Raw genomic sequence first — 18,124 nt, forward strand, 5'->3', positions numbered from 1 at the left:
GATTAAGTCCTTAAACTTCCAGTGTCCTCTTTTGTAAGCTGGGAATAATAACAATAAATAAATAGTGAAATAATGTTTATGAAAAGTACTTAGCACAGTGTCTAATACATAAGAGCTTAGGAGAAGTTGGCTATTAAGCGTTTCTAGGAACCCGAGGACTTGGGGTTGTTATTTCAGTTCTTGGAATCAAAGGAACTTGAAGCGTAATCATTACTAAACTAAGTTAAACCAGAACCAGCCCTTTCAGCAATGATGTAATTTGATCTCTTCGGGCCACCGTCGCTGAGCATGCGTAAATAAACGTGGCGGGACGTATGTGTCATGGCGCTCTCCATCTAAAGTCTGTGCAGCTTCCGGAGAGTGGCGGGTTGATTCTCTCACTTTGGACTGGTTTTTACTTCCCGACTTCTGGGTAAGGGTGGCGGTTGGGTCCATGTGGGGCAGAGTGTGGCAACAGCTCCTTTTATGGCCAAGCCTTGTTTCTCCAGTTTCAGTCTTTCTTGGGCTGTTTGTAAAATTGTTTCGCAGTTAAAAGGGGATTTGCCAGCTGGGATGGGGGAATTGGGAGGCAGATGGGGCTTCCAGGAGCGAGGATAGGGTCGTTGACCTCAGGTGCCGCTCTCCAGTTAGTAATATTTTGGGCGCCTCGTTCCTTATTGTCAAATTTAACTTCATTTGTTCTCCCACTTTATACCTTAGTGAATTTGTAGATGTGACAGGGCTTTCGCAGTTACATAGCTTTCCCAGATCAGTATCTTAAGAATTTAAGCAGAAGTTATTGAGAAAAGCAGGTGTCTTGCCTTTTCACTTTTCGTTCCTCTTTGCTCATAAAACCTTTTTCTGAATCTCGGGACGACAGTTATCTTTCGAATGGAACGTGATCTGGATGTCTGCCTATCTTACTGACTGATTCCTGTTTTGTAGTGGTTGGTTACTCGCACTATGCAGACGTGTTGTAGTGCTGAATATAACATTACTACAGACACTGGATCACAGTCACGGCCGATGTCAGCACACCTGTTGTAATCAGTAAGAAGTTACAAGTAGTATGGAGCATCATTAATCCTGCTGTATAAAGCAGTCTTTTTTGGAGTCTGATTCCTTTTAAGAAAATAATCCTTACAGTGGTTTTGTGAACTTCTTCGGTGCTTGCTTTTCCTAATCAATTTTTATTTTCCAGACTCATCTTTCAAGAGGACTTTAGACTAATTGCAGATAATTAAGGTACTGATTTATTTTAAACGTTTTATGTTTGAGTGCTGTGCATATTTCTGCATGTTAGAAAATGCAGAGAGGTAGCCTAATTTCTTAGCTATTTGCCACTATCGTGTTATGGAAACATTGTCCTTTACATACCACTAAATTGAAGAGATACTTTCATTTATTTTACTTAACCTTTCGTTTTCATTCACCAGCATTGACCATGTCTACTTTTTTTTTTTTTTTTTTTTTTTTTTTTTTTGAGACGGAGTCTCGCTCTGTCGCCCAGGCTGGAGTGCAGTGGCCGGATCTCAGCTCACTGCAAGCTCCGCCTCCCGGGTTTACGCCATTCTCCTGCCTCAGCCTCCGGAGTAGCTGGGACTACAGGCGCCCGCCACCTCGCCCGGCTAGATTTTTGTGTTTTTTTTAGTAGAGACGGGGTTTCACCGTGTTAGCCAGGATGGTCTTGATCTCCTGACCTCGTGATCCGCCCGTCTCGGCCTCCCAAAGTGCTGGGATTACAGGCTTGAGCCACCGCGCCCGGCCTCCATGTCTACTTTTTTGACATGCCCTCTTCCTTTGCCTTCCATGGCCCATGGGTTTTTTTCCTTCTCTGGTGGCTGCTTCTTGGAATCCATTATAAGCTGATTTTCCTTTATCTGAGAGTTAAATTTGGAGTCTCTCAAGTCGTGGTCTTGTACCTTCTCCTACCTCTGTTCTCTTTTTCTTTCCCTCTGGATGATGTAATCCACATGTCTGTCAACAGTTATTTGTCTTTTTGATTCTACCCATCCTAATGGGTATGAAATGGTATATTATTGTGGTTTGGATTTCCATTTCCCTGGTGGCTCATGATGTTAACATCTTTTCACGTGCTTATCAACCATTTGTATGTGTGTGTTTTTGAGACAGGGCTTCCCTGTGTCACCCAGGCCAGAGTGCAATGGCTCGATTACGACTCACTGCAGCCTTGACCACCTGGTCTCAAGTGATCCCACTTCAGCCTCCCAAGTAGCTGGGACTATAGGTGCATGCCACCATGCCCGGCTAATTTTTACTGTTTTTTTTTTTTTTTGTAGACATAGGGTCTGTGTTGCCTAGGCTCTGGCCTTATACTCCTGGTCTACAGTGATCCTCCCACCTTGACTTCCCAGTGTTGGGATGATAGGCATGAGCCACTGCACCTGGCCCATTTGTATATCTTCTTCATCTAATCTGTTTTTCCTTTTGTTGCTTGTGCTTGTGGTTTCTTAGCTAAGAAAGAAGAGCCTACTCTAACATCATAAAGATTTGTGCTTATGTTTTTTTCTAAAAGTTTCATAATGTTAGCTCCTAAATTTAGGTCTATGATCCATTTTCAGTTAATTTTTGTATATGATGTGAAATAGAGCTCCAACTTTATTTTTTACATGTTGCTATCCAGTTGTCCCAGCATCATTTGTTGAAAAAAAACTATTCTTTCTCTGTTGAACTGTCTTGGCATCCTTGATGAAAATCAGTTGACTAGGTTATGTAGATTTGACATGCATTCTAGGTGGCTTTTATGAAAGAATAATTCTGGGACAGTGATTGTCAAACTTTAATTCAGATCAAAATCACCTAGACGGCCTGTTAAATATTGCTAGGTTTTACTCAAAACATCTGATTCAGTATGTCTGGAGTGGGGTTCAAGAATTTTCATTTCTGGCTGGGCATGGTGGCTCATACCTGTAATCTCATACTTTGGGAGGCCAAGATGGGAGGTGTTTGAGAGCTGCCTGGACAACATAGCGAGACCTTGTTTTTACAAAAAAATTGAGAAAGAAAGAAAAAATGTTCATTTCTAACAAGTTCCCCATGATGCTACTCCAGCTGATGTGGAAATTACACTTTGAAAACTACTGGACATTGCTTTGCAACTGTGGCTGTACACATGAGAATGACTGGAAAGTTTTAAAAAGATATTTCTCAGAGATTCATTCCGCTATCTTGGGGCTTAGTTGGGAATTTTCTTTTTCTTTTTTTTTTTTTTTGTTTTGAGACAGACTCTTGCTCTTTGGCCCAGGCTGGAGTGCAGTGGCGCGATCTCGGCTCACTGCAAGCTTAGTTGGGAATTTTCAAAAGCTCTTCAGGTGAACAGAATGAGTGTTCAAGATTGAGAACCATTACTGTAGAATAGTGGTTCTTAATTAGGAATCTATAGTGGAATTACCTGGACAGTTTCTAGGTTCACGTGCTTCAGTTCTACTCTTGGAGATTCTAATTCAGAATGGAACCTGGAGATTTGCTGTGATAAAAAGCTTCCCGTTGGGCGCAGTGGCTCACGCCTGTAATCCCAGCACTTTGGGAGGCGGGCGGATCACCTGAGGTCGGGAGTTCAAGACCAGCCTGACCAACATGGTGACAACCCGTCTCTACTAAAAATACAAAATTAGATGAGCGTGGTGGCAGGTGCCTGTAATCCCAGCTACTCGGGAGGCTGAGGTAGGAGAACTGCTTGAACCCAGGAGGCACGGGTTGCAGTGAGCCGAGATCGTGCCATTGCACTCCAGCCTGGGCAATAAGAATGAAACACTCTCTCATAATTAAAAAAAAAAAAAAAAGCCTCCCTAATAACTCACCTGTGTAAGTAACTGCTGCTCTAGGATATTGCATCCTCTTTCTTACCATGTTCGGTATTTTCCTTTTCACTGACTATTTTTATTCCCTTTATCAAATTTGATTTCCTCTACCTTTGAGAAAAAGGTTTAGTGATCCTTTTTCTCCATTTAGCTATTACGCTGCTTTCCTTTTATTCTCAAACTTTCATTTCCATATGATTTAATTAAAAATTTCTGAAGGCTAAACAATTCCCTCTATCAGTTTGTTCAAAGTAAAACCTTTAGCTTATTAATAGTGATGAGGAAGATTATTTAGGTACTTATGATATATAGCCAGGTTTATGCTGCATAAATGCTGATATGTAGTGTTATATTATCTTTTTTGAGTATCTCCAAGTGAAATTGCTGGCTCAAAGGATATACATATGTTTGATATATATTGTCAGGTTGCCCTCCAGAAGGGGTGTACCAGTTTTTCTGTGCTTTCAGCTAACAGAGTTTTTGTCAGCTTTTTATCAGTGAGGCAGCTGAAAAATAACATTGTTTCAGTACTTGTTGTTAGTGTGGTTGAGCATTCTTTCCCTTTTTTTTTTTTTGGCTATTTGTATCTCTTAAGTGAACTGCCTGTTTTTACTTTGCCCATTGTTTTCTGGAATGTGGTTACTTATTAGTGTCACATTAGGTTCTTGCATTGTTTGTACTTTGCCAGTGAGGCAAAGCCATAGTGGGAGGAGCATGGTGTTGAGAGGAAGCCTAGGTTCTAATTTCTAGCTCTATCAATGAACAAATCCTTTTGCTTCAGTGGACTCCAGTTCTGTAAGATAAGAAGCTTAGCAACTTCTACTTCTCTAATGATACGGGATGTCTGTTGCAGTGGATTTCTTTCATTTGTCTTTTTCCTTTCTATTTCTCTTCAGTGGATCCATACACACTTGTATATGGGATGGCAAAATTGTGTAATTAAAAAATATGGCATTTAATTAATGTTATTTAATTATTCATGATCTGTCAGTAGTTCTTCAGCGTTCCAAAGGCACTACCTGGTCCTAGCCTCTCTCATTTAATTATTTCATAGACTAGTGGTGATAGAAGAAATCCAAGGGTTGGGCATTTACTTCAGCTTCCCACCCAGTGTAGAACTTCGTGCTATGTCATAGAAAGACTAGCTAAATTCAACTTAAGCATTGTATTCATTCAGTCAGTAACTGTTGTGCACCTGCTATGTGTTAGGCATTGTTAGAGGTGTTGTAGAGACAGTACTGAAAAAGAGATGATGCCTCTGTGCTTAAGAAGCTTACATTGTAATGAGGAAGATACAATTATATATGTGGTGTCAGGTAAGTGCAATGAAGAAACAGAAGCAGGGTTAGAAGCAGTGAAAATGTGGGCATGCTTGGGTAGTGTGGTTATTTTAGATAAGGTAGTAGGAAGGGCCTCTCTGAGGAGGTGTTGTTTGAGTGAAGAAGTGGCTAGGAAGACATGCTTATCTGGGGGCTGATATTCTGGCAGAGGAATAGCAAGTATGAAGGCTCTTGAGTCCGAAATTTGGCATACTCAGAATATCTATATCCATATATTGCCTGACTGTGTAGTCTACAGTAAAAGTCTTTATTGAGAACCTGCAATGTGCTAGACATAGTTCTAGGCACCTGGGGTAAAACAGTGAATACCTCACACAAAAACCTTTACCCTCACGGAGTATGTATTCTAGTAAGATAAACAGTTAAAACAATTATTAAAACATTGGAAGCAGATGATTAAGTGCTGCAGTTTTAAAAAAGGCAAGAAAGGGGCATAGGAAGAGGGTGTGTGGTGAGGTAGGGGTGTTGCTTGGAAAGTCCTCTCTTGTTACACTTGAGCAAAGTCCTTAAGGGCTTGAGTGAGTGAGCCATTCAGGTGTCTTGAGTAAGAGCATTCCAGGCAAGAATAAGACTATGAAATGCATGTATATCTAGTGGGTATGAAATAACAAAGCCTGCATGACTGAGGGGAGCGTGATAGGAAATGGGGCCAGAGATGCAACAGGAGGCTGATTACATATGTCATTGCAGATCTTTGTAGTGATTTTGGCTTTTTACTCTGATGTGGAATACCGCTGGAAGGGTTTGATTGAGAAGCTTGAGATGAACTTAGGTTTTAAAGGGATCCCTGACTTTTGTGCTGAAAATGTTCTTGGAGAATTAAGGATAGAAGCAAGGATACTAGGGATTGCAATAATCCAGACAAGAGTTGATGTTGGTTTGGACCAAGAGTGTAACAGTGAGTATGGTCACAAATAGATTCTGAATATATTTTGAAGGTACAGCCAACAGGATGTTGTTGATAGGTTGGATATGGAGTGTAAGAAGGGAGTACAGCATTTTTGGCCTGAGCAGTAGAAGATTGGGATTGCCTTTTTTTTTTTTTTTTTTTTTTTGAGACAGAGTCTCACTCTGTTGCCCAGGCTGGAGTGCAGTGGTGAGATCTAGGCTCATTGCAACCTCTGCCTCCTGGGCTCAAGCAATTCTCCTGCCTCAGGCTCCTGAGTAGCTGGGTTTACAGGCGCCTGCCACTATGCCCAGCTAATTTTTTGTATTTTTAGTAGAGATGGGGGTTTCACCATGTTGGACAGGCTGGTCCCGAACTCCTGACCTCATGATTCGCCTACCTTGGCCTCCCAAAGTGCTGGGGTTACAGGCGTGACCCACTGCGCCCAGCTGGGATTGCCTTTAAATGAAATGGAAGAAGTTGTAAGAGGATCTAGTAAGGTAGGGAGAAGATCAGGAATTCCGTTTTGACTGACTTTTTTTTTTTTTTGAGATGGAGCTTTGCTCTTTGTTGCCCAGGCTGGAGTGCAGTGGTGCGATCTTAGCTCACTGCAACCTCCGCCTCCTGGGGTTCAAGTGATTATTCTCCTGTCTCAGCCTTCTGAGTAAGTGGAATTACAGGTGCCCACCACCATGCCTGGCTAATTTTTTTATTTTTAGTAGAGTCGGGGTGTCACCATGTTGGCCAGGCTGGCCTCGAACTCCTGACCTCAGGTTATCCACCCACCTCGGCCTCCCAAAGTGCTGGGATTACAGGCTTGAGCTACCGTGCCCAGCCCTGTTTTAACTTTTTAAGTTTGAAGTAATTATTAGACATTCAAGCAGTGGTGTGGAATAGGCAGTTGAGTGTCTGAGTCTGAAGCTCGGGGGAAGAATGGGGCTGGTTATATAAGCATATACGTAGTTAATATTTCAAGGCCATGGGACTGGATGAGGTCACCTAGGGAGTGCCTGAAACTAGAGAAGAGTTCCTGTAACAGAGCCATTGGGGCATTCTAATGGTGAGAAGTTGGAGAGATGAGCAGAGGAGACTGGAGGTAGGAGAGTGTGGCATCCTGGAAACTAGTGCAGTTTCTTACTGCAGTTCTTCAGTCTTTAATAATGCACAGTGTGAATCGGTAAGAAAGCAGAATTTTCTAAATTTATTTGACCACAGAACCATTTTTTTTTTTTCCCAGATAGGTAGTAAATAATCAGAAACAATATGGGAAAGATTAACCTGGTTCATTTCACCCTACCTAGATGACTGAGTTGGCCAGGGCTCTTTTTTGCCAGAACAGAATACCCAACTCAAACTGATTTAAGTCACAGGCTTGCATGACTGGGCAGCACAGGGCTGCGTTTGGCTTCAGGCATTTGTTGGATTCATATGCTCAAATAATGTCAGTATGGTTCTTTATCTTTCTGGCTCTTATTAGGCTTCATTCCTTAAGTAGGCTTCCTCCGTGTGGCAGACAAGATGGCTCTGGTAGCCCCAAGTTGACATCCTCCCAACTTAGCCACTTCGGTGACAAGAGAAGCTGTCTTCTGTTAACACTAGCATGGAATCCTTGCAGTGATTCTTATTGGCTAGGCTTCTCATGACCTACCCTGAACTGGTCATTGTGGCCAGGAGGATGGGTTACCCTGGCAAGCTTGGGTCACGTGCCCCGTTCCAGTGTCTAGGGAAAGGGAAGTCTGTGATTGAGTCTTTTTTTTTTTGTTGTTTGTTTTTTGAGACAGAGTTTCGCTTTTGTTGCCCAGGCTGGAGTACAATGGCATGATCTCGGCTAACCACAACCTCTGCCTCTCGGGTTCAATCAAATCTCCTGTCTCAGCCTCCTGAGTAGCTGGGATAGAGGCATGTGCCACCATACCTGGCTAATTTTGTATTTTCAGTAGAGACAGGGTTTCTCTGTTGGTCAGGCTGGTCATGAACTCCCAACCTCAGGTGATCTGCCCGCCTTGGCCTCCCAAAGTGTTGAGATTACAGGCGTGAGCCACCGTGCCTGGCGATTGACAGTCTTACCATGACCATGTGATATGTATGTTAACTCTAATCTAACCAGTCCTTGATAGGTTGATGTTTGGTTTATTTCTAATCTTTTGTTCTTACTGACAGTATAAAGCTATCTGAGATTTGAACACAGATTTGTCAGATTCCCAGTGCATAATTTGTCATAGCTGTAATGAGTACATTACAGAGGAAAGGAGCCTGGCTGGCAGCCACTTTGTTAATTGAATGATATGAATGGAAGGATGGGAATCCAGCAAATGAGGAGAATGAAAGTTCATCAGAAACTCTGAGGACAACTGAAAGAATGTAAGATCCTTAACACTGCAACTCAGATAAAGGAACAGTGGTCATTCAGAACACACATACTAAGTAGGTAGTAGAGTACCACACAGTGTATGGGCTTGCACTCATCTGTCATGACATCCTTGTTTAGCTTCTTTGGGCAAGTTAATTTCTCTGTGTTTCAGTTTGCTCATCTTTAAAGCAAGGATAGTAATACTATCTACCTAATACGAGTTGTTGTGAATGGTTGATGAGATGACCCTATAAAGGACTTGCCTTGTGTCTGGATATAGTATTAGTAGTAGTACTATCAGTAAGTATATATGAGTGTATTCCTCCCCTCCCCACTTTTTTCTTGATTATTTTATTCTAACATAATTACAGCTTTACCTGCAGTTATAAAACTTATGCAGAGATCCTTGTACGCTTTACCTGGGTCTCCCATTGGTAACATCTTACAAAACTACAATACAGGCCGGGCGCGGTGGCTCAAGCCTGTAATCCCAGCACTTTGGGAGGCCGAGATGGGTGGATCACGAGGTCAGGAGATCGAGACCATCCTGGCTAACACTGTGAAACCCCGTCTGTACTAAAAAATACAAAAAACTAGCCGGGCGAGGTGGTGGGCGCCTGTAGTCCCAGCTACTCGGGAGGCTGAGGCAGGAGAATGGCGTGAACCAGGGAGGCGGAGCTTGCAGTGAACTGAGATCCGGCCACTGCACTCCAGCCCGGGCGACAGAGTGAGACTCCGTCTCAAAAAAAAAAACACAAAACTACAATACAGTGTCACAACCAGGATATTGACATTGATACAGTCAGGATACAAAACATTTCCATCACCACAAGGATCCCTCATGTTGCTCTTTTATAGTCATACCCATTCTCCTCTCACCCTATTCTTTAATTACTGGCAACTACTATTCTGTTTTCCATTTCCATAATTTTCTCATTTCAAACATGTTATATAAAAGTGATCATACAGAATGTAACCTTTTGGGACTGACTTTCTTCATTCAGCATAATTCTCTGGAGAGTCATCCAGGTTAATGCATATATCATTAGTACATTTCTTTTTATTGCTGAATAGTGTTCCATGGTATGGATGTACCATACTTTGTTTAACCATTCACCTTCTGAATGGCATCCAGGTGGTTTCCAGATTTGGGCTATTACAAGGAAAGCTGGTGTAAACATTCATGTACAGGTTTTTGTCTGAATACAAGTCTTCATTTCTCTTGGATAATTGCCTAGGAGTACAATCGCTGGGTTGCATCATAGTTGCATGATTTGTTTAAGAAAACACCAAACTGTTTACTGGAGTGGCTATACCATTTTTCATTCCTTCCAGGACTGTATGGATGATGCAGTTTCTTTGCATCCTTGCTAGTGTTTGGTGGTTTCACTGTTGTCTGTTTTATCCATTCTGAAAGGTGTATACTGATATCTCATTGTGGTTTTAGTTTCTATTTCTGTGGTGGTTAATATTGAATCTCTTTTCATGTGCTTATTTGCCCTCTGTATATTCTCTTGAAATGTCTTTTTTCTATTTTCTTTTTACGGTTGTGTTTTGACACTAGCCCTTTGTCAGATATGTGGTTTGCAAATATTTTCTTCCACTCTGTAATTTGACTTTTCAGCCTCTTAAAAGGGTCTTTCTTAAAGCAAAAGTTTTAAATTTTAATGACATTCAATTTATTAATTTTTCTTTTTATGGATTGTGCTTTTGGTGTCACATCTGGGAACATTTTACCTATCCCTAAGTCCAGAAGATTTCTCCTGTGATTTTTTTTTTAAAAGTTTTATAATTTTATGTTTTACTTTTACTTTTTTTTTTTTTTTTTTGAGACAGAGTCTCGCTCTGTCACCCAGGCTGGAGTGCAGTGGTGCGATCTTGGCTTACTGCAACCTCTGCCTTGTGGGTTCAAGCAATTCTCCTGCCTCAGCCTCCCAAGTAGCTGGGATTACGGGCATACACCAACACACTCAGCTAATTTTTTGTATTTTTAGTAGATATGTGGTTTCACCATGTTGGCCAGGCTGGTCTTGAACTCCTGACCTCAAGTGATCCACCCGTCTCAGCCTCCCAGAGTGCTGGGATTACAGGTGTGAGCCACCGTGCCTGGCGTATGTTTTACGTTTAAGTCTATGATCCATTTTGAATTAATTTTTGTATAAGGTGCAAGACTTAGGTCAAGGTTCAGTTTTTGCCTATAAAAGTCCACTTGCTCCAGTATGAATTGTTTAAAAAGCAATCTTCCCTTCACTTAATTGGTTTTGTGAAATATTTGTGTAGGTCTGTTTCTGGGTTTATTGTTATGTTCCATTGATCTATATTTCTATCCCTCTGCCGATACTACTATCTCAATTATAGCTATCTAAGAAGTCTTAAAATTGGGTAGACCAGTTCTTCTTACTTTACTCTTCTCAAAATCATTTTAAATATATTAGTTTCTGTACATTTCCATATAAAATTTAGGACAGTCTTGTCTATACCTACAAAAAAATCTTTCTGAGATTTTGATAGGGATTATTTTAAACTTGTGTGTCAATTTGGTCTCCACTGACACTGCAGAACTTCATCACTGGTTGGTTGGTTGGTTTGAATGTCCAGGATCCCTCCGGAGCCTTCTCGGATTCTACACTAGTGGAGTGTGTTAGGGTGCTTGATTGTAGGTGGAAGTCAGAGCTCCCCACTTGTCCTTTGTAATGTGCCTGGGGGTGGGATTACAGTTTTTTTGGGCTGTGTGTGTTTGTGTTTGGCTGGAGTAGAATGATCATTATCTAAAACTTTTCTGTCTTCCTAGGCTGCCCTTTGTATAGTTCTTTAATGAGAAAGCAGGCTTTTATTGGGGGGTTTTATCGTTGGCATCTGTTGCCATTTCTGATTGCTGGGATCTTCAGTTCCATGTGTGAGCTGTAGGAGGCCAAAGAAAACCCAAGGCACTCATCATCATATTCTTTGGGTCCTGAGGTTCGTAGCCAGTCTGCCTTCTTCTGTCTACCTTTCAGAGTCTTCTTATGCTTGTTTTATATATAATGTCCTGAGTTTTATTTGTATTTTGCTGGTGGGGCAGGGAAAAATGTGCTTATCTTCTTGCAAGCTGTGTCCACATTTTTTTTTTTTAATTATAGAAATTTTGATGATTTACAAAAATTGTATAGGATAATGAACATGAACCTACCTATTTTCTAGTTTTAAGAGTTGTAAATTCTTTTTAGTATGTCTTAATCTATTTTTTCTTTTTTTTTTTTTGAGATGGAGTTTCGCTCTGTTGCCCAGGCTGGAGTGCAAGGGTGCACTCTTGACTCACTGCATCCTCTGCCTCCTGGGTTCCAGCGATTCTCCTTCCTCAGCCTCCTGAGTAGCTGAAACTACAGGTGTACACCACCATGCCCACCTAAATTTTGTACTTTTAAAAGAGATGGGGTTTCACCATGTTGGCCAGGCTGGTCTCAAACTCTTGACCTCAGGTGATACACCGGCCTCGGCCTCCCAAAGTGCTGGGATTACAGGCATAAGCCACCGTGCCCAGCCAGTCTATTTTTTTCTGAGGTCCTTTTAAAGTAAATTACAGACATAATGACATTTCACTTTTAAATATTCAGTATGCATCTCTAAAAAATAAAAATTTTGAATATAAGGACAATACTTTTTTTTTTTTTTATTTTTTTTATTATTATTTTTTGTTTTTTTTGAGACGGAGTCTCGCTCTGCTGCCCAGGCTGGAGTGCTGTGGCCGGATCTCAGCTCACTGCAAGCTCCGCCTCCCGGGTTCACGCCATTCTCCTGCCTCAGCCTCCCGAGTAGCTGGGACTACAGGCGACTGCCACCTTGCCCGGCTAATTTTTTGTATTTTTTAGTAGAGACGGGGTTTCACCGTGTTGGCCAGGATGGTCTCGATCTCCTGACCTCGTGATCCGCCCGTCTCGGCCTCCCAAAGTGCTGGGATTACAGGCTTGAGCCACCGCGCCCGGCCTAAGGACAATACTTAATATCAAATGATTTATAGTAACATCTTCATATTATCTAATACCCAGCTCATATTCTGATGTCCCTAGTTTTTCCCAAAATTTCTTAGAGCTTGACGGACAAAGAAAGATACAATCAAGAACATGAATTGCCTTTCGTTGTTAGGCTCTTAGGCTTCGTGTAATCTGAAACAGTTCTTCTCCTACGTGACATTGATTTGTTGAAGAAATAGTTCTTGTTGAACCTTGGAATGTCCCATTGTCATTAGGGTTTTATCTGATTGTTTCCTTGTGTTTCTTTTTTCAATGTACCCAAGATATTACTTCATTGTTGTGTTTATCTCTTGTATTTTCTATAAATTTGAAGTTAGATCCATAGGCCTGATTGATTCAAATTGGGTGAGAATATTTCATAAATGATGCTACGCTAAGCAGATTTTCGTAAGGTGATTTTATTTATAACTTTTATGTGGTAGAGAATATGCCTTCTGCATCCTGTGATACACTACTGGGTGACATAGAAGATATTGTGTCTCACGAAGATTCCAAACCACAAGATAGGCATTTTGTAAGAAAGGATGTTGTCCCGAAGGTACGAAGGCGAAATACCCAAAATTTGCAAGAGGAAGAAAACAGTCCACCAAGTGACAGGTAAGCTTTTTTCCTTGAAATTATATTCATTTTCTTTTTTTTTCTTTTTTGAGACAGAGTCTTGCTCTGTCGTCCAGGCTGGAGTGCAGTGGTGTGATCTTGGTTCACTGCAACCTCCGCCTCCTGGGTTCAAGCGATCTCCTGCCTCTGCCTCCCTAGTGGCTGGGATTACAGCACACACCACCATGCCCAGCTATTTTTTCTATTTTTAGTAGAGACCGGGTTTCACCATGTTGGCCAGGCTGGTCTTAAACTCCTGACCTCAGATGATCCGCCCATCTCGGCCTCCCAAAGTGCTGGGATTACTGGCATGAGCCAGTTAGCATGGCCGAAATTATATTCATTTTCATTCCAGGGAGAAGCTGACACTACTGGTCTGTGTGATTATATATAATGTCTCTTCATTAGACTCTTTGAACTTTTGACAGGAAATACAAGTTGAGTATTTCACTTATCTGAAATGCTTGAGACCAGAAGTGTTTCAGATATCACATTTTTTTTGGACTTCAGAATATTTGCATTACATACTTTCCAGTTGAGTATTCCTAATCCAAACATCTGAAATGCTCCAGTGAGCATCCTTTGAGTATCATTTTGGTGCTCAAAAAGTTTCAGATTTTAGAGCATTGTGGATTTTGAATTTTTGAATTAAAGAAACTCAACCTGTATGTAGATTTTTTTTTATTTGAATGATTTTAAATCTGGCAAGGTAATTGGTTAAAAAGAAATGAGATGTCAAATTGGATGTTCCTAGAAGATAGCTTGGGGCAATAGGAATCTCTTTGATATTACTGTAGTTGATATGTAAGTCTGTGTTACTTCCAAATAAAATTTTTACTGGAGTTTGTGATTCTTATGAGACAGTAGTATTTTGGACATTTGAATTTTCTTAGCTGATTTTCAAATACCTATGGATCAGGTAAAGGCAGTGGGCACAAATAAATTATTGCCCTATTTACACTATTATAGTAGATCTCTAGTCCGTGAAATTTTGATACAACCTAACCAGAAAGGATAATCTAATTATATGGTTTTAATAAGCCTATATCTGTTTATCTAGTAAACTGCTGAAATTTATAATCTACTTATTTTGTTGGGAAACTAAGCTTTTAAGTTTTTGAATTTAACATTTGCTTATATTTTAATGACTGAAGTTTATAAAATTTGTCCTTAATGTGTCCTTAAGGTAATTTCTATTTGCTTATAAATTATTAGAGTAATCCAAGTTGAAAGCCCCCCCTTTTTTTTTCCTAAAAATACTACGTTTTTTTTTAGAACTCTGATTTTATAGAGTGCTTTTAATAATGCCTTAGGATGACAGTTTTTAACTTTGATTAAGTTATTTATATCTGTAAGTTTTAAGGAAGCTAAAGATTGCAACTAGTATATAGGAGTTTGTAAACAGACATACTCTTCTTTATTTGCCGTTGCTGCTAGAACCACTTTCTTTCCTATATTTAGTTTTATGTACCTTTCTAGGAGTTGAACTTAGTAAGTTAGTGTCTGAATTTAAAATACAATTCAGAGAAAAAGGATATATTTTTCATGTAGAGTCTTAGAATTCTGTGGTTATTTTATCTTGATTTTAGACTTTTGATAAAACAGCAGATTTTGAGTTAAGTTAGTGCATTTAATGAATAGCTCTTGAATGGATTGTAGTAAGTTTGTTTTTTGTGTAATGTATGTTAAAATCATCTAGTGGTTTTTATTTTAAAAATTACTCAGTGAGGCTGGGCGTAGTGGTGGCTCACGCCTGTAATTCTAGCACTTTGGGAAACAAGGTGGGAAGATCACTTGAGCCCAGGAGTTCAAGATCGGCCTGGACAGCTTAGTGGGACACTGTCTCTACAAAAAATAAAAAAATTAACAGGTGTGTTGGTGCATGCCTATAGTCCCAGCTACTTAGGAGGCTGAGATGGGAGGATCCCTTAAGCCTGGGAGGTTGAGGTTGCAGTGAGCCATGGTCACACAGCTGTACTGCAGCCTGGGCAACAGAGCAAGACCCTGGATCAAAAAAAAAAAAAAAAAATCACTCAATGAAACTTACTTTTTTTTTTATTGATTCCTTAACAGCACTATTCCAGGCATACAGAAAATTTGGATACGAACATGGGGTTGTTCTCATAATAATTCAGATGGAGAATATATGGCTGGACAGCTAGCTGCTTATGGCTATAAAATTACAGGTAATGAGGTCTATAATGTATTTTATTGATTAAATTTTTCAGAATTAAGTTTTTTAGAGATAAATATTTTAGCTTAGCAGTTAAAGGATATTTTAGCATGACAATGATTTTTAAGGTGAAACACTGATAGCTATTACACGTTGTATAGATAACCATGGATGTCATAAAGAACCTTTTTAATTTGAAATAAGTTTAGACTTTCGAAAAAGTAGTAAAATTACAGAGTTCACATACGCCCATCACCAAGCTTCCCCTGATATTAGCATCTTACATAGTTGTAATATCATTAATAAACCAGGAAATTAACCTTAGTGCATTTCTGTGATCTAAACTGTAGATCGTATTTGAATTTTACCAGTTTTCCCATTAACTTCCTTTTTCTGTCCCAAGATCTAATCTTGGGTCCCGCCTTACATTTAGTTTCGTGTCCCCTTAGTTTCCTCCAATCTGTGACAGTTTCTTAATTTTTTTCTTGTCTTCTGTGACCTTGACACTTCTGAAGAAAACATTACGTTGATATTTCTGATGAAAATGATTATTATGTAGAATGTCCTTCAACTTGAATTTGTCTTTTTCTCATGATTAGAATGAGATTCTGGATTTTTGGCAAGGAGAGCACAGAAACGATACTATATTTTTCTCAGTGCGTCATATCGGGGTCATGATGTCAGTGTGTCTTATACTGGTACACTAACCCATGTCTGCTAGGTTTCTCTCCAATACAGTAACTGTTTTTCTCATTACAGCTAATAAATATCCTATTTCTCCTCAAACTTTGGCCTGTTAATTTTAGTATCTACTGGTGGATCTTGTCTGCAACAGTTATTACTGTGGTGTTTACTTAATGGTGATTTTCTGCTATGTTATTTTCTTTACATTTTTATTTATTTATTTATTTATTTTGAGATGGGGTCTCTCTTTTCTCTAGTCTGGAGTGCAGTGGCATGATCTCAACTCATTGCATCCTCTGCCTCCGGGGTTCAAGTGATTCTTCTGCCTCAGGCTCCTGAGTAGTTGGAATTACAGGCATACGCCACCACGCCTGTCTAACTTTTGTATTTTCAGTAGAGATGGGGTTTCACCATGTTGGCCAGGCTGGTCTCGAACTCCTGAGCTCAAGTGATCCACTCGCCTCGGCCTCCCAAAGTGTTGGGATTACAGGCATGAGCCACCATGCCCAGCCTCCTCTTTACATTTATTAATTGGAGTTTTTCTCTAAGGAAGAGCTGTCCATTCTTCTCCATCTTAATTAATTAATTTATTAATTATTATTATTTTTTTGAGACACAGTCTTACTTTGTTGCCCAGGCTGGAGTGCAGTGTGGTGATCTCGGCTCACTGTAACCTCTGCCTCCCGGGTTCAAGGGATTCTCCTGACTCAGCCTTCCAAGTAGCTGGGATTACAGGCATGTGCCACCACACCAGGCTAATTTTTTGTATTTTTTGGAGATGGAATTTCACCATGGTAGCCAGGCTGGTCTTGACCTCCTGATCTCAGGTGATTTACCTGCCTCGGCCTCCCAAAGTCCTGGGATTACAGGCGTGAGCCACCGTGCCCGCCCATCTTAGTTATTTCTATCAGTACAGACTCATGGATATTTATTTTATCCTGTGGATATAGTCTGATACTATCATTATGTATTATGCTGCCTGTTGTTCCAATGTTGGCCATTAGGACCTTGTTCGGGCTGGCTCCTGTGTCTTTTCAGCATGTCCCCATCTTTTTTTTTGAGCACTTCTTTATTTCCTGGAACCACAAAATGTTCTAATCTCTCCTTATATTTTCCCTTCCCCAGCCTTGGAAGCAACCAATTTTCCAAGGAGTTCCGATTTTTTTCGTTAAGAGAATGGCATTTAGAAAAGGGGATCTGGGCAGTCAATATGCTTGCTCATTGCCACCGTGAGGTGTCGCTGCTGTGATGTCCTCTTGGGGGATAGAGTAGGAATTATGTATGTATAGTAACCCACACATAAGCACACATCTGTAGCTGTTTCTGTATCTGTCTGTTATGTGTACTAAATGAGACTATAATTAGAATGCTTTGTGACAGGCACTGACCCGGTGCTTTATGTATGTTATGTTGCTTAGTCCCTGGGTGGGAGGAAATATTGGCACCCCTACTTTACAGTTGAGAAAGGAGAGGTTGTGTCTTTTTTTTTTTTTGAGACAAAGTCTTGCTCTGTCGTCCAGGCTGGAGTGCAGTGGCGCAATCTCGGCTCACTGCAAGCTCTGCCTCACGGGTTCAAGGGATTCTCCTGGCTCAGCCTCCAGAGTAGCTGGGACTACAGGTGCCCGCCACCACGTGCGGCTAATTTTTTGTATTTTTAGTAGAGACGGAGTTTCACCATGTTAGCCAGGATGGTCTCAATCTCCTGACCGGGTGATCCGCCTGCCTTGGCCTCCCAAAGTGCTAGGATTACAGGCGTGAGCCACCGCGTCCGGCCTAAAATATCTTATGTTACTGATTTTGTATTTTTTTATAATGTATTCTTTAGTTGGCAAAATGAGTCTTAGTATTTCTGCCCTTTTAGTTAAAAATACTCAAAATATGCTTTCAGAATTACTTGCCTATATTCATTAGTAATTTTTAGTATAATTTAGCCTGGGCTTGCCTTACCGTATTCTGATGGTGTAGTTTGAGTGTTGAGAAAATAGAATTAATTTATTGATTTATATTTATTTATTTTTGAGACGGGCCTCACTATGTTTGCCCAGGCTGGCCCCAAGCTCCTGGGCTCAAGTGGTCCTTCTACCTCAGCCTTCCTAGTAGCTGGGACTATAGTCGTGTGCCTGGCTAAGAAAATACCCTCAGAAAAAAAAGTAAAATAAAACTTAAAAAAGGCTAGGTGTGTTGGCTCATGCCTGCTGCAACCCCAGCACTTTGGAGGCCGAGGTGAGAGGGTGGGAGGGTCACTTGAGCCCGGGAGTTTAAGACTAGTGTTGGCAACATAGTG

General features: G+C 40.6%; 1 protein-coding gene across 1 annotated transcript in view; it reads left to right on the forward strand.

The window, feature by feature from the left end:
• The first annotated feature begins 281 nt into the window (after positions 1–281).
• The window catches only part of CDKAL1 (CDK5 regulatory subunit associated protein 1 like 1), a 718,226-nt gene continuing 700,383 nt past the window's right edge, over positions 282–18,124 (forward strand). The window contains exons 1-4 of the mRNA XM_010354099.2: positions 282–412; positions 1,181–1,224; positions 12,809–12,983; positions 15,057–15,169. Of these exons, the coding sequence (XP_010352401.1) occupies positions 12,814–12,983; positions 15,057–15,169 (283 nt within the window). The 5' untranslated portion in view covers positions 282–412; positions 1,181–1,224; positions 12,809–12,813. The remainder of the gene's footprint in view (positions 413–1,180; positions 1,225–12,808; positions 12,984–15,056; positions 15,170–18,124) is intronic.

The sequence above is a fragment of the Rhinopithecus roxellana genome, chromosome 4, assembly GCF_007565055.1.
Source record: "Rhinopithecus roxellana isolate Shanxi Qingling chromosome 4, ASM756505v1, whole genome shotgun sequence".
NCBI classification, from domain to species: domain Eukaryota; kingdom Metazoa; phylum Chordata; class Mammalia; order Primates; family Cercopithecidae; genus Rhinopithecus; species Rhinopithecus roxellana.